The following is a 21582-nucleotide window of genomic DNA, read 5'->3' as shown; positions in this document are numbered from 1 at the left end:
CAGTGGTGGTTGTGTACCATCAAGTCAGTTCTGTGTAGACTTTCCAAGACTGTAAATCTTTACAGGAGCAGAAAGCCTCATCTTTCTCCTGCAGAGCATCTGGTAGATTCAAACTACTGGCCTTGTGGTTAGCAGTTCAACTCATAATCCGGTATTCTATACTCCCTCAAAATATGTATTGTAAACCCAAACTTCTATGCCTATGGTTACATTCTCATTTGGGAATGGGCTGTCTTTGTTATGTTAATGGGGCAAAATTATCGAAAACCCTATACAGGGTCGCTATGGGTCGGGTCAGAACTGACTCAACAGCACTTCACAACAACAACAAATGTTGAGTCAATCTCTTGTGAGATATAAAAGAGATTAAACAAAGGAACAGAGGAGAAATGGAGTAAGACAGACATCAAGACACATGGAGATTGCCAAGCAACCAAGAAGCCGAAGTTGAAGAGACAAGGGCCTCCCTCCAAAGCTGACAGAGAAAGCTTTCCATGGAGGTGTTACACTGAATGCAGACCTTTAGCCTCCTAAACTGTGAGAAAACAAATTTGCTTCTTAAAGCCATCCACTTGATTGTTGTGTTTGCTGTTGTTCGTTACAGAAGTCTAAGACAGGGGGTTACCCATCTCTACCTCTTTTAGGAACAGCTGACCCCCACATCAGCCCCAGGAGAGCCAGGGACGTGACAAAACTGCCTTCATCTCCACTCTCCATGACTGTTCTATCTGCCATGCTTGGCTGCCCAGAGCTGAGGAGACCCAGCGCCAGGCTCTCCCATCCCTACTGGAGAAAGAAGGAGTGGCCTGCCTCTCTTTGGCCTATGGTCCTGCTGCTGGTCCTAGAAATGGGGAAGGTCAGGGAGAAGCTCAGAAGTTGGGGGTCAGGGTAAGGAAAGAAGTTGTTGTTTACTAGGAACGGAGGAGGAGCAAGGGACCAACACACCGGTGACTCATGGGGGTGGGCAGGAAGGGGCTATTGCCCAACCTGGGTGGGGAGAACTAGAAAGGGCTACACTTACCCCAAATGTGGGTACCCCACCCTCACCCCTACCCTGCGGGAGAAGCTACCAGGGTGGGAAGTGGAGTGTGGGGGTGGACACCCGGAAACCCTCCACACCCACCTCTAAGAAAGAGGAAGAAAATTGCAGCTTTCAAGAGAGAGCAAAGTATTCCCTGGGTCTGATACAGGCAAAGGCAGGGACTAGATCCCAGGCACCCCTTCCATGGGTGGACAGTAGGTCTAGGAGCTTTGTTCATATCACCTGGGCAAAGGGCAAGTTGTCCAAAGGCACCAGGTTATAGGTTCCAACTTCTTCTTCCCCAAAATTCCCACCTTGGTGGGAAGCAGACATTCCTCCAGCCCAGAACATGCAGACCCTTCAGAGGCAGGAAATAATCCAAATAGATACAAAACCACAGATACAACCACCCTTCCTGAACTCCAAACACTGACTTCCCGGGTCACCTAGCACAACCCAAAAGAGCAGATTCAGGACTCCCGGGCTCCCACCCCACACGTTGAAGAGGAGCGGAAAGAAATCAGAATTGCAAGTTTGAGAAGGTGAACCTGAAGCAGCACCTGCTGCTCCCCCGGCCCTAGATCATAGAGGGACAGAGGCAGAAGGGAGCCACACAGAGCCCCAGCTCCTAGCGACTGGGGGGTAAGGGCTGCGGCAGAGCCAGAGGAGGCAATCCAGGAAGCAGTGGTGGTGGTGGGCAGACGGCCAGTAGGGCAGTGAGGCACCCTGCCAGGACCTGCCCCAGGGACAAAGACACTCCCTGGCTCCGAGGAGAGAGCACTGCTCCACACTGGGAAGGGGGCACTGACCCAGCCCAGCCAGGCATACAGGGCAGTGGTGCCAGGCAGCTTGCCAGCAGCCGTGGGAGGAGTGGTGGGTGCCCAGGGCAGGGTGTTCAGTTCCTGCCGCCAGAAGAGGTGGGACACGTTTCCCAGGTCAACAGCTGACAGGCCAGCCAGCCAGCCAGCCATCACCCATTCTGCTGCTCCCACCCCCTCCTGCCCCAGGCCAGGCCCGGCTCCCTCCTCCCCCAAGCCCTGGCCTAGAGCCCAGCTGGGCCCTGGGGGCCAGAGTTACTGTAAGCGGCCTGGCAGGCCCTAGGCCTGGACGCTGCCAGCTGGCCATAGCCACCGCCACCTCCCACTACCTGGCTTGGCCAGCAGGGGAAGGGTACAGAGACCCCCACCCAGTCACAGGTGATCCCTGTTGTAGAGGGCGAAGGCAGGGAGAAAATACAGGCCTCTCCAAAACCAGGTGTGTGTCCATGGCCAGAGTCCATATGGAGCGCCCTTCCTGAGGGCTCACCCTGTCCACCACGCTCAATCCTGTGAGCCCTCCCTCACGCCCTCCCCAAAAGGAAGCACATTTTAGCATGGCCCGTGGGCGGGTGGACCTGGCAGGGAAAAGAAGGGGCCCAGCCTGCCAGCCTCTTTCTGTCTTTTCTGTCTACTCCCTCCTTAATGTCCTTCTACCTCAAGTCCTTTCCCTGAGGCCCCGGGGGTGGGGGGTGGGGGGGAGGAGGCACCGGGAGAGCCACCATTTCCACCCAATGTCAAGAGGTTTGTTTATCCGCTTCAGGCTCTGTGACCAGTCCTCGGAGCTCTTTATATGGGCCTCAATGGCAGAGCACAGAGCGGGCACAAGGGGCACCACAGGCCTGGAACAGCATGGTTTCATCTCTCTCTCTCTGCCACCCAACAGCAAACACAACTATCACCAAGCAGCCTACAAACGCTGGGGTTTGCATTCAGAAGCCACTCAAAAGGGAGGAGCTTGCAGCTCACCATGCCCAGGGCACAACAGTGTGCCCAGAGCCCAAGCTCTGAGGCCCTGCCACCCTCTGAGTCCCCACCCGAGCCCCCCGCCCCACTCTTCCCTGACTTACTGGCTGGCGATGGTGTGTTATAGCTGCTCACTGGAAGTTGGTGCTGGAGAGTGGTCAGGGCACCTGGCGGAGACAGTCCACCCAGCATAGGGGGGAAGAAGAAGGCGTAGGGGGGCACTGGGTACCCATTGAGGTGCCCGCCCCCAGGTGTCGGGCAGGAGCTGCTGTTGCTGGCCATGCCGAGCAGCCACAGTCCAAAGGACAGGCCGACAGTCTGGCGGGGGCTCTGGCGGGCTTCAGGCCGCCCCTCCTTGGAGCATGGAGCCCAGGCCCAGAGGGGGCTTGGGTGGTCAACCCACCCCCCCTTTCCGTCCTGGCACTGCTGTCCAAAGCCAACAGGCTAATCTCGGCCTCTTGGTGGCCCCACCCGAGCTGGGGGCCAGGTGAGTTGAGGGACGTCCCAGAAGTTAGTTGGTCCTTTGGTAGCTCCGTGGACTACTCCTTTCCTAGGAGGGTCCAGAGCTCGTCTTCAGGGTGCCAAAAAGGCTGGTACTCCTAGATGGGTCCCGGAGAGGTGGCTGAGGGGGGCCATGGTCTACGATGCTGCAGAGAGAGAAAAGACAGGTGAGCAGGCACTGAGGAAAAGGCATACAGGCATTCCCAGCGGAGCTCCCCAACCTGGGCGGCCTAAGCAGACAGCTGGCACCATGCCTGGTTGGCAGAGACGGCCTGGGAGCAGGGCCCAGACACTGCTGGGGGTGGCAGGAGCAGAACCAGGCTGGGGAGACAGGTCAGAGCCCAGAGCTGCAGAGGACCTCTCACCACAACTCTGCAGGGAAGGAGCCCAAGGTGGCACCCCAAAGGGTCCCTGCAGCAGAGGCGGGCAGCTGGCCTTCTTCCCCCCAGGGAGGGTTACCTGAGGTCAAGATACAGAGAACGTGTGTTTGGGGGGAGGAGGGTGGGGAGAAAAAGCCGCTTCCCTAAAGCATTGGCACTTCTCAGAAAAATGACTCCTAAACCAGGGGGCCCTCTTACACCACTTCCCCCCCCAAATCCAAGCGCCAGTACCCTAAGTGGGTTTGTCCCACAGGTCCTGGGAGGAGGTGTACTAACACACACACAAATGGGCAAACAGAAACCAAAGACTTCTGGGATCACTCCAATGCTTGGCAGCTTGGATGGACCAGGGGTGGGAGTGTGTCAGGAGCAGGAACTGCCCAGGATGGAAGCCCCCTGCCCTCAGGCAATGAAGGGTTGGGGGAAGTTCCCAGAATTCACCCACATTCTTCCGTCTATAATGGCAACATCCCTGAAACAGGGGTGGGAGGTGAGTAGAAGATGAAAGGCCAGAAGATGTCCCCCCGCCCCCGCCAGCATGTACATAGATCCACACCCTGTTTGAACAGCTGGGACCAGATGATTTGCACAGATAAAACCATGGGGCAGAGGAAGACGGAGATGAACCCAGAGATTCCACGACACAGTTAAGAGATAGACAGACAGCAACAAAAGCAGAGAGAAAAAGAGAAACATCCACAAGAGATGCGTCCAATCCATTTTGAATATAGGAGGTTAGAAACATACAAACCTCTACAGTAAATAAACAAAAAGAGACAAAAAGAAACATGGCCAGCCCAAACCACAATAAGATACCACTTCACACCCACTAGGATGGCTAGAGTCAAAAAGGCAGATAATAACAAGTGTTGGTGAGAATGTGGAGAATTGGAACATTCATTGTTGGTGGGAATACAAAACGGTAGAAATGTGTTGGAAACCAGTTTGGCAGTTCCTGAAAATGTTAGGGATGTCATATGATATAGTAATTCCACTCTTAGGTCTATGCCCAAACGATATGAAAACCTAAGTCTAAGGTAAAACGTGCACAAATGTTGCTAGCAGCATTATTCATTATAACCCAAATCCTAAAACCACTCCATCGCCCATCAACTGGTGAATGGATAAACAATATGGGTGGCTCCATATGATAAGCACTGGACTGTGAACCACAAGGTCCAAGGTTCGAGCCCACCAGCCTCTCCAAAGCAGAAAGATGAGGGTTTTTGCTTCTGCAATCGGAAACCCTATACAGGGTCACTAAGAATCAGAACCGACTGGACACACTTCACAACAACATTGGCACTGTTGGATTAACACTCGATTTGCAAGGGCAGTTTGAACTGCAACGTGGGGTGTTCAAACTCACCAGTCACTCCTCAGAAACCCTATCCAGGGTTGCTATGAGTTGGAACCGACTCACAGTACTTTAAAACAACAACCATCCATACAATGGAATTATTACTCAACAATAAAAAGGAATGACATACTGATACATACAACATTGGATGAACCTTGAAAATATTATGCTAGTTAGAAATGGTCACATATTGTATGATTCCACTTATATGAAATATCCAGAATAGGCAAATCTGTGGAGACAGAAACAATTTGATTCGTGGTTGCCTAACGCAGGGGACACTAAGGTTAAAGCACTGGGCTGCCTGAACAAAAGGTAAGTGGTTTGAGCCCACCAGCCAATGCTCAACATGAGAAAAGACTTGGTGTCCTGCTTCTGGAAAGATTTAGTGTGCTGTGGAGTCGGTTCCAACTCATAGCGACCCTGTACAGGGTTTCCGAGGCTTTAAGTCTTTACGGGAGCAGAAAGCCTCATCTTTCTCCCCCAGAACAGCTGGTAGTTTCGAACTGCTGACCTTGAGGTGAGCATCCCGACTTGTAACCACTACGCTATCAGACCTCCTTTTACAGCCTAGGAAACCCTGTGGGACACTTCTAGTCACACTGGGCCTCTCTAAATTGAAATCTGTATGAAGAGGGCTGGGAGGTGGGGTTTAGGACAATGGGAAGTGACTGTTAACGGTATGAGGCTCTTTTTAGAGTGATGAAAATGTTAAAGCAATTGTAGTGACGGTTGCATGGATATACTAAAACATTTGAGTTGTATACACTTTAAATGAGTGGATTTTATAATATGTGAATTACATTTCAATAAAGGAGCCCAGCATAGTAGTTATGAATTGGTCTGCGAACCTCAGGGCCAGCAGTTCGAAATTACCAGCTGTTCTGCGGAACAAAGATGAGGCTTTCTGCTCCCATAAAGATTTACAATCTCGGAAACCCTGTGAGTCAAAACCAATTCCGGCACATAACAACAACAAATCTGCTTAAAATACAAAGAAAGACAAGAAACAAGGTTACACACCCAAAATTAGGACTGCCTCCCTTTCCGACCCTCCCTCACCTTCCAAGCTCAGGACACACCAGGATCCAGACTCCAGGCTCAGACCTGAAGTCCAGGGGACTCATATGGTGGACACTAGGCCCACGTGGGCAAGTCAGCCTGTGTCAGGCTGGGGAAGAGCAAGCAAGAAGGGGACAGGTACATGCTGGGAAGGGGGTGACACCCGCCCCCAGGAATGAAATCTGAACCTCGTTAATGTTCATGATTTTTACTGTTACTAATTATGACTGCCTCATGCCTGCATGAGGTGCCCCTTCCCTTCCCAGGCCCCTGCGGAGTCCCTCTCAGACTGAGAAGACTGACGTCAGAAGAACAGGGGCCCCACCCACCCAACCAGCTGCCACCCTGGGCCCCCACCCCACCCCTATGGGGCCCCACACAACGGGAACTTGAGCTGGGGGAGCCAGGCAAGGGAAGGAGGGGTTGATTGAACCTCACCAGTGTCTACAGTCAGAACTTCACACAAATACACACTGCACACTTGCAAAACTGTCACGTCAGGGTGGGCAAGAGCATGCTTGCATGCCCCAGCCCCGGCCCCGGCCCCAGCCTGTGTGTGTGCAGGCACGCACGTGAAGAGAGGGAACCTGGAGATACCATCTCTCCACACCTGGGTTCCACCACACAATGAACACCGTTCAGCGCTTACAGGCATGGCCCCCACACACACACACACAACCACAGTATCCCAAAACTGCACATTCTCTGGTCCTCCTCACACAGCAGAGGTTCTCTCTGTGGGGCCAGCCCATGTCTAATGTCTCCCCAACATACATGGGAGCCATGAACACAAATGCACCCAAAAATGCTCAGGTGGATTCACACCTGTGCATAATGGACTGCTTCCCAAGAGACAGCTGACACCAAAGAAGGCCTTCTGAGCCAAGGCTGAGGGCCAGACCCACTTTGAGGGCATCCCTTTTTTAGAGGAGGTTCCTCCAGAGAGAAGATAAACACAGCCATCGGAGAAATCCTGGTGTGGCGCTGTAGGATAAGCAATGGGCAGCTCACCGAGAGGTCAGCAGTTCAAACCCACCAGCTACTCCTCAGAAATACCATACAGGGTTGCTATAAGTCAGAACCGACTCAACTACACTGAACACCACCACCACCACCTTAGAATTAATGCCTCAAATCTGCCCTTGAAGGGTTTGAAATTGGACCAAATTTCAAGCACCCCCACAGTTTTACCCCCTCATCCTATACCAGAGACTTCGGCACGTTTGGCACAGCTCAGCCTGCAAACTCTGGTACAAAGTTACTCAGCTCCCTAGGGAGGGCCTTGAGCCACAGGAAAGGATAAAGGTCACAGAAATGGGCCATGGGCCAGGCTGGCCAGGGAACAGGAATGAGCAGAGGTAGGAACAGTGGGGGCTGGGGCAAAAGAGCACAGATCCTGCCTTCTAAGGTCCTCAAAAGTCATAACCCCCAGGGAGATACCTGGGCCCGAGTCCCCTGCACCTACAGGGGTGGTGAAGGCATCATGACAAAATTGAAACCACCCTCAAAAGACAGGAAAGACAAACTACCCAGCCACATCCAACCTCCACCCTCTGCCACTAGCTCCACTGCCCAGACTCCCTCCAAGGAAGGAGAGAAAACCACAGGCCCACACCTCCAAGAGAGACTGAGCCCAGCCTCCCTCCACACAGCAGAAGCAGGGGAGCTAGAGTGGCTGCCACCAGCCACTTTCCCTGCCCACTGTGGTCTCCCTCACTCCTGGAAGTAGCAGACAACCCCAGCTACTACACAGTCCTTCTATCCCCAGAGTCATACACCTCGAGAAAAAGGAGAGAACTGGTTGAACCAAGATAATGATAGAAAGAGCCACAGGTTTCAAAGATACAATCTCAGTTCTGCCACTCCAGGTGACCTTAGACAAGTCAGTTAACCTCTCTAGGTATCTGTTTCCTCTGAGCTGCCTAGCTCAACAAGGGAGTGGGCTAGGAGAGATAAAGTCCTGAATAGCACCTCAAACTGGACCAAGAACTGGGCAACTGGTCCCCTTCAGCAATGTCTCTCATTGGCAGTGTCTGCTTTTCCTCCCGGCTCCCCAGTCACGTCCAAAATCTGTTGAAGGGACTGGGCCGGAGAAGTACCCTTTTCCAGGGTCTGCCCCCAGACTAAAGAGAGGGATGTGGGCGAAGGGATATTTGGGGTGTGAGTAGGAAGCCTGACCACAACCCTTCCCCAAATTCCCTGGTTTTATTTCACAAACCAAAAAAGGTAAACCTTTAGGTTTGGGGAGGGGAAGGAGGAAAGAGAAATTGAACACTTCTCTGTAGGATAAGCACTCTACCTACCTCAAGGTCTGTTTGAACTGCAAAGCTGGCAGTTCAAACTCACCAGCCGGTCCTCTGAAACTGTATACAGGGTCGCTATGAGTTGGAACCAACTCGACAGCACTTAACAACAGCAACAATGTGATGGTTAGAACTGAGGTTGCCTTGGCAAGGCCAGACCAAATGATTTCATGGGCCTTATATGGCCCAAGAAGTCCTGGTGTGGGGTTATAGGTTAATGTGCTAGACTGCAAAGCCGTTTGAACTACAAGGTCGGTGGTTCAAGCTCACCAGTTGCTCCTTGGAAACCCTATACAGGGTCGCTATGGGTTGGAACCGACTCAATGGCACTTAACAACAACAACAATACGGCCTGTGGAACTACAGGATAAGCACTAGACTACAAGGTCAGTTTGAACCTTGGAAATCCTATAGTCTCTATGAGTTGGAACCAACTTGAAGGCACTTAACAACTATACAACATATGGCCCATGGGCCGGATGTTCCCATCCCTGCTCTACACGAAACTCAGGCTTTACCTCAGCTGGAAAGAATCATTACTTTCTTAGTTGCTTAAGGAGCTCTGGTAATGTAGAGTTTACGAGTCAAGTTGCTAACCTCAAGGTCAGCAGTTTGAAACTACCAACCGTTCCATGGGAGAAAGATGAGGCGTTCTGCTCCTGTAAAGATTTACAGCCTCGGAAACCCTACACAGGGTCAACTCCATGGCACATAACCACCCCCCCACCTCAGGAAGAGGAGCCAGGGGTTCCTCAAGCTCAGCTGGGTCTAGCAGCCCCCTTCCTTTATTCTTTTTTCTGCTCCACAGACCCACACCCACTTGCAATGTCTCCCAAGAAACAGGAGCCAGGCACTGCCAGGGGAGGACAAGAATTGGGAACATAAAAAGGGGGGTAAGGGGGTTCCCTAAGCTTTCTAGACAGTCCATGAATCATATGCAAATGACACCAGAGCTCAAGCTCAGCTGGGGGTGGGGGCTTGAGGGGGAGACTCCAGACTTGGCAGAAAAACAAAGACCTGCCCCCTTTGGACCCTCTACCCTGCCAGGAGCTGACAGGGCAGGGTGGGATAGGGCAACTTTCAAAGTAGAACAGTGGCTGGAACTATTTATAAACTTTCCAGGAAAACACACACACACACACACACACAGAGCCAAAACTTCTCCCATCCCCCATACTTTCCAGATCTGTGTGTGCGTACATGGGGGGTGGGGTGGGTGACTATCCTTTTTTTACTTTTTCAAGGGCCCCTGTGGGCCCTGTGGCCAAAGTTCCCATCTGTCCCTTCCCAGCATACCCACAACCAGGCCAAGGGGGTCCCCTTTTACCTTCCCCTTATAGGGTCTGAGCTGCAAGAGGCCAGCCAAGTCAGTCTCAAGGGACCTGGCAGCCTTGTACCCCAGGAAGGCCTGAGAAGGAGCACGGGGGTAGGGAGCAGTACAAGGACACGGGAGAACACCTCTTCTCCACCATCCCATGGGACTCCAGGCCTGCCTCCTCAGAGAGGAAGGAAGGCTGAAGTCTAGCCACCTTCATCTGGGTGCTGCATCTACCAGACTGCCTCAAGATGCAGCACCCACTCAGCAACTTGGACCCCTCCCTGCCCCAGTTTTGCTCCACACACTACAACCTCAGGAGGGACTAAAAACCAGGCAGAAGGGATAACCCAAGCCCAGACCAGGCCGGGTTATGGGAGGAGGAAGTGGGGGTCTTTTCAGGGCAGGGCAGTGCCCCCAATTCATCCACCCCAAGGACCATGTCCAGAGCCCCCTGAAAGACAAGCTTTGAAGCCCACAGTGGCTGAAGGGCCCACCCAGAACCAGAGCTGAGGTCTCCCAGCCCAGTTTCTTTCGTAGCAGAAAGTAGGTGAAAGAGCAGGGGCAGCCCAGGCCTCAAGGAGAGAGACCAACCCACAGGGAAGGAAGAAAACAGGAAGAGGAAGAGATGATCTGGGCAAGAGGACAGCCAGACCACAGCAGCGTGTGGTGTGGACCATACAAAGGTAGCTCTGTCCCGGTGGAGAACCAAAGGGGCACAGACAAAAGGGGACCCCCCCCCAACTTGGAAACCACCGTCCTCAAGCCTAGACTGGCATGGGGCTTTCCCCACCTTCACCTTGGCAGTTGCCCCCTTCACCACTGCCTTCACCTCCCACCATGCAGGAAGCACACCTCCCTCACAAAGAAAGCATACCTAGAAGTTGGGGGGGTGGTCCGAGTGGAGCTATAGCACTCTCTCTGCCCCTCCTTCGGCCTCACCCCCTCACTGCCTGAGTCCTGCTCCTAGAGCAGGCACTGTTAGCAGAGCTCCATGCTACCAATCCCCTCCCAGCATCCTTCCCTGGGGACTTAGACTGCGGGGTGTGTGTGTGTGTGTGTGTGTGTGTGTGTGTGTGAAGCCAAGAATGACACCCCCTCTCCCCCCTCAGGATATCCTTTTGGCTCTGACCCCAGACCAGGCCTGACTCAGACTCAGACTGTATGCCCGACCCCATGCCCCCCACGAGGCGGCCCCCCAGGAACTTCCTATTCCACACCCTCCTATTCAGTTGGGACTAGAACTGGGGGGATCTCTACCCCCCCGCCCCCCACCACCCCCAGCTATGAGGCAGCATATGAGGAGAATGGCCTGCAGGATCAGGGAGAGGCTGGGCAGACAATATGTGGGGGACAAGAGCACAAGGACAGTCTGCAGAGCCACCACCTCCCCACCCACCCAAAATACACACAGCCCAGAGTCCCTCCCCACCCAGCCATAGCAACAACCTGGGAAAAGCAGTTCCCATTAGAACAAGGATAGAGGACACCTCCAAAATTGTCCAAGGGGGTGGGGAGAATAGAGGTTCCACGGAACTGGCCTCTACACTGCCCAGGGGTCTGTCTGTCTGGAAGGAAGAGGGTTTGCAAAATCAGTCAGACTCACACAGTTACAGCCACAGTCCAACACAGCCAGACACGGTCACAGTCTCCCCAACACAGTCTGAGTGGGTGGCTGTGACTCCTTCCCTCAGACAGAAATCTGGGGGGCCCTAGGAGATCTGGGGCATCAGAGACCACACAAGCTCAGCCTAAAACAGACCCCTAGTCAGGTTCCCCCAAACCCCGAACTGAACTGTAGGCCTTGGGGGGAGGGGCAGTGCCCTCCCCACAAGAATCAGGGGTAGTGCCCACAGCAGCCATCTCCATGGCAACCAACAACAAACAGCCCGGGAACCACAGTGGGACAGGAAGTGACAGCCACGTGACAGGAAGATATTCTTTTCAGTGTTAGGGGTGGGGGTGATGAAGATTGTTAGCAGCCCCAGGGCAATCAGCTGTCCCCCAAGATTCCCCCACTTGGGGCTGGAAGGAAGGGGGACCTGGAAAGTGGCCATCCTTCCACTGCAGTGTGCACAACCAACTGGGACTAAGAGGGCCCTCCCTCCCTGCCTACCACTCACAGTTGTGGTCGTCCTGTGTCGTCCCCCCCCTCCCGCGTCGTTCCCCCCCCCACTCCTGTTGGTTGGCCCTCCTCCTTTCCACTTCCTGCCGTGACTGGTGATCAGAGAACTCCCCACCGCAGCTTCCCCTTCTCAAGTCTCGATTCCTGGGCTGAAGGTTTCACTTTGGGGCAAGGAACCTCTGGGAGAGAGAACTGGGACCCATGGTAGGACTCGGGCAGAGACTCCAGGGGAAGGGGGAGGGACAGAGTCACTCCAAGATAGGTGTGGACACATAGGCACACAGCGAGTAGGTCACAGTGACCCACAGACAGGCTGACTGACCTCAGGCAACTCTGGGGCTGAGGGAAGGAGAGCACAATGCCAGAGGACCCTCCTGATGCCCCGTCCTCACCCTCCAGATTCATCATAGGTATCTACAGGCTCCAGGCAGGCAGCCTAGATTCCCATGGTGCCCAGGTCCCTCTGCCTCCCCCCTGCCTTTTGTGCTAAGGAATCCCCCTCCCTGCTCCAAGGTGCCCTCCCAGAAGAGGGCACCTTGGCCAGAGGTGGGGGGAATGGAACCTCCCTCCACCCCCTCCCCTTCTCTGCAGATGTCCCAGACTATATTTAGCCCAAACCGGGCAGGCAGCCAGACCCAGGCTCCCCACTGGCCCGGAGCTGAGCTCCCAGTTTTTATGCAATTAAAACATTAACAGAGAACCACCCCCCTCCACACTCCCCTCTACACCCTCCAGTCCCTCCGGGACAGTAAAGATCTGAAAACTTGAAGGCAGCAGCAGCACAGCTCTGTAGCCAGTGTGGGTGGAAGGGAGTCATGGCCAGACAGGACAGGGGCATCACCCACGGCTGATACTTGGAGTAGGGAGGACAGGCCGGAAGGGAAAGGCATACCCAGGGGTGGTGGGAGGGGGAATGGCCTAGCCCCAGAAATTCCACCTGTCATTCTGCAGCCCCCTCCTGGTCAGCTCTAGTTACAGGGCTGGGGGCTGGCAACAGGTGCGGGCCAGGCTGGCAGCAGCCTAATCTCCCACCCCTCCCCAGGATGACAGTGGTGCCTGGAGGAGGTCGGGGAGGGGCCCTAGGTGGGAGGCTGGGTAGGAGAAGGAGGCATCACTGCTTCTCCGGTGAGAGGCAGCACACAGCCCTTCTGACAGACCTGGCTCCTGGCCCCTGCAATGTGGGTTGGGGGATCTGGGGAAGCCATGGAAAGCTTAGCTTATTTCCTTTCCACAAGATGCCATGCAGGCGGGCTAGAGTGTGGGAGGTCTGTCTGCCTGCCTCTTCCTCCTCTTCCTCTCCAAATTCCAGGAACAAGCAAGGGAGGCTCCAGTTTCGGGGGTGGGGAGGGTGGGGGGAGAAGCAAAGGCAGGCAGTCCCTGCTGGGAGTGGGGGTGCTGCAGGATCAGGAGGCAAGATCCAGACGCAGCAAGAAACACCCACACCAGAGCCAGCCGGGACAGACACACCAACGCTGACATATTCTCACACTCTAAGCCAGGTCCCTGCACATCGCCCACCCTGTGGAGATACTCAGACAACCCTCCACCAATTCTGCCAATTCCCAGAACACTCCCCGGACACACACGGAGATCCAGGCCTTCCCGCCCATCATCCACCCACAAGCCGTGTGGGCTCCAGACAGCCAGCGGCCCCGGAGGGTGGAGAGGGGAACAGAGGGAGGAGAGACAGCAGGCGTCAGAGAGGGTGTACAGCCAAAGCCCTGGGAGTTGGGGATATCAGTTGCCACACTCTCTTCCCAAAACCCAGTAAATCAAGACAATCCTGGTGATCCTGCCAGGGACCCTGGCAGCTTCCCACACTCCCAAACCACCACCGCTAGAGAGGGGTGAGGGGCTGGGATAGGGTTATTTTCCACAGATGTCCATCCTCCTAGACCCTGGGCAGTGCTCCCCAATAGACCCTGCAGAGGTCCAAATACACCCACCCTCCAGCTCATGCCTTCCAGAGATCAGGGGACCAGGTACACAGTTCTGGGGACACAGGAGGTGGAGGGGAAGGGAAGAGGAGTCCCAGGAAGCCAGGTTCCAAGGCCAAATGATTTATGGGAAGGGGTCTGGGTCAATGCCCACCTAAAACAAACCTAAAGGGCCATTCAGATCATGACTTTTCTCCCCCGCACTAGACAGGGTGGCAGGAAAACCACGTCATGGCACGTGTGGGTGACTATGCCCAGTGGGGGTAAGTAGGGGGGGGTGACCAGGATGGGGCAGCCCACAGCTAGCTTCCTGCCAGGCTTTTGCACAGTTAAAGAAAGGGAATTAGAGAGGTGTCCAATGGCAGTAGCAGGGACATCTAGGGTCAGAGTGAAGGGACAGAGATTTAGAGGCTACTGGAGGAGGTGGCCATGATGAACTCATTCCAAATCCAGGGTGTCTTCCGAACTGTTTAACTGCATCTGCACTGCCCTTCCAGCCTTACAGTAGCCACCTCATGCATACTCATCCTTAAAGTCCCTCCCAAATCCAAGCTCCTCAGCTCCCAGAGGTCTACAGGCTGACCCTAGTGACCTCTGTGTCTCAGGACACACACGACACAGTCCAATGTTCCAGGCAGTCCTGATGTCCTAGCTCCTCCCAGCCAACCAACGTCTTTCACAGACTCAAACTCCGACTCCACCACCACCCTTTCCTCTCCAGGAAGAAGAATCACACTCCAGCTCCAAGCACTCTTTCTCTTGTCCCCACCTCCAAACTCATCCCCACCCCCACAGGGGAAGCCCCAGGGCTCCACAAGCCACCCCCACTCCAACCTGGGGCTTCCCCTGCTCAGCCTCCCCATCAGGCACAAGGAGAGTTTGGGGCCTAAGCCCCAATTTCCTAGGAAGACTGCACCAACCACTTCCCCAGGTCAACCTTATAGCCAGGGACTGGGGCAAGAAACATCCCTGTGTGGCATGTAGGAAAAACACTGAACTGCTAACCACAAGGCTGGTGGTTCAAACCCACCAGCTGTTCCTTGGAAACCCTATACAAAGTGGTTATGAGTGGGAACTGACTCAAAGGCATTTAACAGTCGCCACCAACCAGAAAATTGGAGAAGAGTGGTGAGGAGCAGAAGTGAGGGTTAGGGGCAAGCAGGCAGGCAGGGTAAGGGGATAGGAGGGGGGGCGGTGAGCGCTCTCTGGAACAGTTACCTCCAAGAATATATACAGATACACATGTACACACAGCCAGCAGGCAAAAGGCACTCAGTTATAGAAGAGAAAGTAGGCATCAGGTGGAGACAAGGGTTCCCCTCCATGCAAGCACACACGCTGGGCATCTTATCCAAGGCACAGTGGATGGCTGAGAAATTTCTCTAAGGCTAGAACTTTTTTCTCTGATTTCCAGTCCCAGCCTAGCATACTGGGGACCTGATACCCTTCCCACGGTGGAGCATGACAGTAGGGCAGTGCCCAGAGAGGAGGGGAGTGGTCCTAGCCAAGCTGATCTCCCAGCACAACCTCCTCCACATACACACACACACAAACATCTGGCTAGCAGCTTCCCTGCCTCGTGGGTGGCACCAGATCCCTGACACCCTCAGCAGAGCAAGGACTGCCAGTCTATTCCATCCTCTGATCTCACAAAGCTTCCATAACCCCAATGTAGCACCAGGTCCAGGGACAACCACACACACATACACACAGTACACTCAATCTGATGTTCCCTCTTTCCATGGGGGACACCAGCTGAACAGGCCCCGCCCCCCAGCCAGGTTCCCTCAGATGGGGGTGGGCCCCCCAGGCTGATTCTCCCCAAACCACAGGGCGGCTCAGATAACAGGAGAGAAAGAAGGAGGGGGCTAGTCTGTTGGGCATCCGATCTCTCCCCAAACAGGTTTGAAAGTCTTTTTGTTTAGCTTGTTTCTGAAGAAAAAAAAGAGAGAGAGACGATCACAGCGGTGGTTCTGCCACAGCCTGGGTGCCAGGGACACGCGCGGCAGACAGCCCCAGACGCCTCACAGAGCGCGCAAAGACACCAGCGCAGACAGACACACAAACCACAGACGGGGCTCCCCCACCCTGGACAAGGTGGCGGCAGGTTGGGAAGCCCAGGAAATCCCAGGTTGCCGTGTGCAACTCCGCCTGGCACCGTGTTCTCCTCAGCAGTTCTTATCAGTAGCAGGTCATGGGGTCCCTGATGCCAACAGGAATCAGGAGCCTCCCCAAAATCCCTGAGGGGAGAGTTTACCTTGCTGTGGTGGGGGGGCGTAATCCGTCTGGGACGCCGCGGGCGCAGCGCCTGCCGTGACCCTGTGCCTGAGTGCTGCTCGTCGTCAGGGGTATGGGTTCCTGGGAGAGGAGTCGTCCGGGGGGCTGCAGCTCATGGGCACGGGGCGACGGCAGCGGCCATGGCGAGTCACGTGCTAAAGCTGAAACTTTACCCGGAGCCCCAGGCTGGTGGGGGGGGGGAGGCGGAGGGTACCGAGAAGGGGGCAGGTCCTCTCCCTCGGGCCTGCCTCTGTCCATCTATGAGCCAATCACCAGTGTGAGGGCGGGACCACAGAATCACGCCCCCTTTCCTTAGTAGGTTCAGGAAGGGGGGGGTTCTTAAAGGAGCGGGCGTACCAGGAGTTAGGACCGTGGGAATCTGGAAGAATCCTCCTAATTCTATAAATGGGGACTCACAAAGAAGAGGGGCAAAGTTCTGCAGGAAAAATGGAAAGGGGGCTCAATGGAGAAGGAACTGCGGTGTGGTGTGTTGTAGCCTACACTCCTTTCTGCTAACCACAAAGACCCACTCACAGGGGCATAGAGCACCACCCGCATACACCAAAACAGGGGAATAGAGACGGGGTGGGTGCAATATAGAAGTGAATGCTTTGGACCCAGTGCTTCCTATAATTATAATCCTCTTCCAAGTGCCAGTCAAACTGAGAGCTATGAGAGCTTGAGCAAGTCACTTCCCTATCTGGATCTTTAAAAAAAAAAGTGCATGTACACCTTACTTCTCCTGGCAAAGGTGTAGGCCTTTAGAAATAGGTCCAACTCAACCCCTCTGCCGCTCAAGTCCCCTTCTTCAAAAGGGCAGAAGCTCTTGGATCTTCCAGTAGGGGGTGCCAACCCTTCCTGGCTAAAGGGCTCAGACCGGAGCATCTTCAGGCCAAGGCTGGAGAAGCCAGAAAAAGTTTGGATTCATGGTTCAGCTGGGCAGGGTCTGGACCATCCTCCATGTATAGAGACCCGGGTCCCTAACACAGTCACAGCTGCCCATTCCTTTTTGGAGGGTCTTGCCTCCACCTCTAGCAGTCTACTGATGAGTGGAAGGCTGAGCAAAATCACTTAGGAACCACACACACTCCCCTCCCCCCCCCCCCCGCAGAGAAATGGCCACAAGTGCCCCCACAGGACTTCCCACTAGAAGGGGAAGTGCCACACTCCCAGGCCTCCAACCAGTGAGAAGCTTGACAGACCAGCAGAGAGCTCTCAGATCCATCAGTCCAAGGAGATCTACTTCACAGAAGAGAAAAGAGGCCTGAGGAGTAAGGGGTTTATCCGTGGTCTCACTGGTTGCAGGGCCAGGACTTGAGCAAAGGTATTTACTGTTGCCCTCCTGCTTTAGTGGTGGCTCCATAGGATAAGCACTGGACTGCGAACCACAAGGTTGGTGGTTCAAGCCCACCAGTCACTCAGCAGGAGAACGATGAGGCTTTCTGCTCCTGCGAATTTTTTTTTTTTTTTAAGCCGCTGAAAGCCTATACAAGCTCCTTATAAGCCGGAACCCACTCCATTGCCCTTAAGCACCACCACCACCAACTTGTTAAGGTAGAGCAAGTCAGTCAGAGAGACGAAGGCACTGTCCTGTGGTTCAGAGCAGGGGAAGGGTACCCGGCAGTACAGGGACAGCTCTTGGCAGGCCCCTTCCCGCCCGCCCGCTGGGCCGGGGCTGTCTCCTGCTCCTGTCTGGATTTCCGTCTGTCCACCCGCCGGTGCGAACAGCCCGCCTGGCCCCTCCCGCTCTGTCCGGTCCAGATCCATCCGCAAACGTGTGCTCAGCGGGCAGGAATGCGCCAATGGCTCCCAGATGTGGACGCTGATGCTTAACCCCTTCCCCCCCAAATCTCACTCCCTAATGATCTCTGCTGCACAAGACCTTTTTAAAGTGTTGAAGAGCAAAGATGTCAGCTTGAGGACTAAGGTGCGCCTGATCCAAGCCATGGTATTTTCAATACCCTCATATGCATGCAAAAGCTGGACCGTGAATAAGGAAGACCATAGAAGAACTGATGCTTTTGAGTTATGGTGTTGGAGGAAAATATTGAAAGTGCCATGGGCTGCCAAAAGAACCATTAGATCCGTTTTGGAAGAAGTGCAGCCAGAGTGCTCCTTGGAGGCCAATATGGCCAAACTTTGTCTCTCATACTTTGGACATATTGTTAGAAGGGACCAGTCACTGGAGAAGGATATCATGTTTGATAAGGTGGAGGGTCAGATAAAAAGAGGAAGACCCCCAATGAGACGGCTTGGCCAACTGGCAGCATAGATGGACTCAAGCGTGGTTGGTCCAGGATCGGGCAGTGTTTCGTTCTGCTGTGCATAAGGTCACTATGAATCTCAGTATCTTATGGACTCGATGGCACCTAACAACAATAATGATCTCTCGGCCTAAGGTCAGTCAGCAGCAGGGGGCACCCTCTGAGTGAGGGCTGTGCCTAGGAAGGGTTCAGTGGCAGCAATACCCCCAAGCTAAATTTCATAAGCTAGACCTCTCCAGTCTAGATCCTACCAGTCTTAATTTTCAGTTGCAACTAGACAGGAAGGGTCCTGGATATAAAGATTCAAGCAAGTGTGCATACACAAGTGTGCGACCCACGTGGAGCTGCTAGGCATGCACACTCTCAGGCCTTCATATACACCTGCAAGCACATGGGTTCAGGTACAATTCTGCACACTTAGATTCAGGCAACCTCATGTACACCCAGGTCACAGCATGCATGAATGCACAGTTACAAATACAGTGAACAAACACTTACAAAAATGCATTTGTGTGCATACAAGAGTGGGGTGCACCCCTGGGAAGACTGAGGGATGAAATCCATGCACATATAAACTCATTCCCCACAGGAGAATCAGACATTTGTGCACACAAGACTGGCACCAATGTGCACAAGCAAACAACCCAGGTACCAATCCTCCCAGTCTAAGTCCAGTTCAACTCCAGTTTGACTCCAGGAGGCAGAAGATGTCCCCAGGTAGGGAGGCAAGGAGGAGGAGATGGGCTGGAGTTTCCATACAGGTCGCTTCCCTCCAGGGACCCACCCAGGAGAGAAGAGGACCTGGGCGCATCAGGACAGGCAGAAAGTCTCAAGCCCCCCGGGGGCTCCTCACTCTTGAGGATAGATACCCCTCCACTCCTGCACACAGAGGAGAAGGGCTTCCCAAGACAAGGATCCCTGCAAACTACAAAACCCTGCTAGGCAGGGGGCACAGTGAAAGCCCCCAATAGTCAAACAAGATACAAAATAGCTTTAGATGCCAAGGAGGACTAATGCTGCTACTTGGGAGCCTGATTCCTGATCTTAAAAGAGGAAAAATCTTCCTTCCAAGACTCCCAGGATGCAGGTGGAGTAAGGGAGGTCTGCTAGAAGGAACCCCATAAGACTTCCCCTCCCAACCTCTCACAACTCATCCTAAAAGGAGCTCCTCCCACAAGTCCCTTCATGACCCCACCCCAACTAGATTCTCACAGTCCTGAGGGGAATCCAGCAGGGTTCCTGTTTCCATTGTTTGTCTTTGTTAACTGCCTTGAAGTGGGTTGTGACTCAGAGCAACCCTGTGTAGGGTTTCTAAGGAGATGCTGGTGGATATGAACCACTAACCCTATAGTTAGCAGTCCAATGGTTTTCCTACACCACCACACCAGCACTCGGTTTCCAATTTAGAGATGAGGAACCTAAGGGTCAGAAAGACAAATGTCTTGCCAAGGTCACACAGCTTGCCAATAGCAGAGGTGGCATTCAAACCTACAGCTTTCTCTCACTGCAATTTATTCCAAATTGAACACATTCCCACTCACTTTGTACCCTGTTGCCTCTTCCTTCACCTCCCTGGGAGAAACAGCATCCTGGCAAGGCTCTGCAGGTCCATGGGTGGGGCCAGGACAGGAGGGAGACCAGAAAAGCCACTGGAGGTTACCCACGGAGCCCCTCCCCAAACGCAGTGCCCACCTCCCCAGCAGGCATGGCTGGGTGACTCAGCTGCATCCGGGGGAGATGCCAGGGCAGTGACTCACCTACCGAGAAGAGAAGTGCTGAGCCTGGCACACTGCCAGTGCCAGGACAGAAGCGACTTAGTCACAGGGACTGTGATGCCCAGAGATTGGGGATAGGGCCAGGCTGTGCCCTTCAAAGTTACCTGCACCCCCTGGCAAAGATCAGGCCTTAGCATCTTGGTGTAAATCATAACTATGCTGGCCCCCTGCCCCTCACCACTGTCTACCCCCACCATGGCAGACTCCACTCCAGTGCAGACAAGTTTTGTGAGACCCTTAGCCTACCCTGCCCACTTGCAGTCTGCCCCCTGCCCGTCACTCACCACCCACTTCTCCCACCGGCTCCACCTCCTCCTGCCACCCAAGTTGTACCCAGGCTGTGAGTCTCCTTTAACATGTCCTGGCAGCACCCCCTGCCCCCACAGCCCCTCTCACCCCCCACACACATGCACTCATACACACTCTGCCAGCCCAGCCTCTGCCAGCAGCTGCTGAAGTTGTCAGCAGAATGAGAATCAGGAGGGTGGGGTGCTGGGATTTAATTACCAAAGGCTGATGGGGTGGGCTGTCACCCAATCCCTTCCCCAGTTAGTCCTCCTCCTGGGGCAGTCTCCCTCACCCACCTGCCTCCTTCCTCACCTCTGGCTGGCAGCCTGCTGCCCTTTAAGCGCCCCCTTCCCCACTCTACCCCAAGCTAGAAAATAAATGTTTAAGAGTGCCATGCTAAAGCCAGTCCAGTAAAGAAGAGAGAGAGGGAGAGAGGGAGACAAACAGCAGACTTCCTCAGTTCTATGTTGTGGCCACAACCACTAAGTGTGTATATGTTGAGTGCAAAGGGGACTCGGTAACTTCCCAAGTCCCAGGCGAGTTGGCAGAGCTCAAGAGGGAGATGACAGACTGAACAGCGTCGTCAATCCATTTGCACTATTGATTTCTCACACACGCTGCAGTAGACCTGATGGAGAAGGGGGGGTCATGATAAATCAGCCCTCCAGAGACGGAGAAACTGAGTGAAGGGGGGAAGGGCACCTGGCTATAGTTTGTGGCCCCCTGGGACCTGCTTGGTGGGGAGGGGCCAAGCAGCAGAGGAACAGGAGATGTTGAGTGACAGGAGGCAGGGTGGGGTGGGGGATGTTGGACTAATGCCTGTCTGGAACACCTCCTTCCAGCTGGTTCTGCTGCTGAGCTGATTGGAAGAACTGTGAGGGACAGATGCACCACATTCGGCTACATAAGCAGGGTCCTGAGCAACTCCAGGGGGGCACCATTCACATCACTGCTGAGAGAATGGCGCCCCCTGCAGCTGTGCCTCTTGGAGTGTGGGAGTGAGGCTGAGGAAGGAGACAAAACAGCCTAGATCCTGAGGGGACCTCAATTTTCCACTGAACTTCCTTCCAAGTATCCCCAACTCTCTTCAACTAGCCAAAGGCAAGCAGTGTCAGAGTAGGACTCACTTCTGACTTGTGATTAGAAATCTGTGGTAAGCTCCCCACTCCAGCCCTGCTCCTTCTTTTGCTGGG

The 21582-nt window shown here is 54.2% G+C and overlaps 1 protein-coding gene across 2 annotated transcripts in view; it reads right to left on the bottom strand.

Moving 5' to 3' along the window:
• Positions 1–21582, bottom strand: part of RARA (retinoic acid receptor, alpha) — a 49190-nt gene that overhangs the window by 23110 nt on the left and 4498 nt on the right. Inside the window, exon 2 of one of the 2 annotated variants that reach the window (XM_006832586.1) lies at positions 2907–3449. In XM_006832586.1, the coding sequence (XP_006832649.1) occupies positions 2907–3084 (178 nt within the window). In that variant the 5' untranslated portion in view covers positions 3085–3449. Of the gene's footprint in view, positions 1–2906; positions 3450–21582 lie in introns of those variants that run through there. The other variant, XM_006832588.1, reaches the window with a different exon arrangement.

Source organism: Chrysochloris asiatica, unplaced genomic scaffold (genome assembly GCF_000296735.1).
Source record: "Chrysochloris asiatica unplaced genomic scaffold, ChrAsi1.0 scaffold00007, whole genome shotgun sequence".
Taxonomy (NCBI): domain Eukaryota; kingdom Metazoa; phylum Chordata; class Mammalia; order Afrosoricida; family Chrysochloridae; genus Chrysochloris; species Chrysochloris asiatica.
The sequence above is the reverse complement of the archived record's forward strand: the minus strand, read 5'-3'. Positions and strand labels throughout refer to the sequence as shown.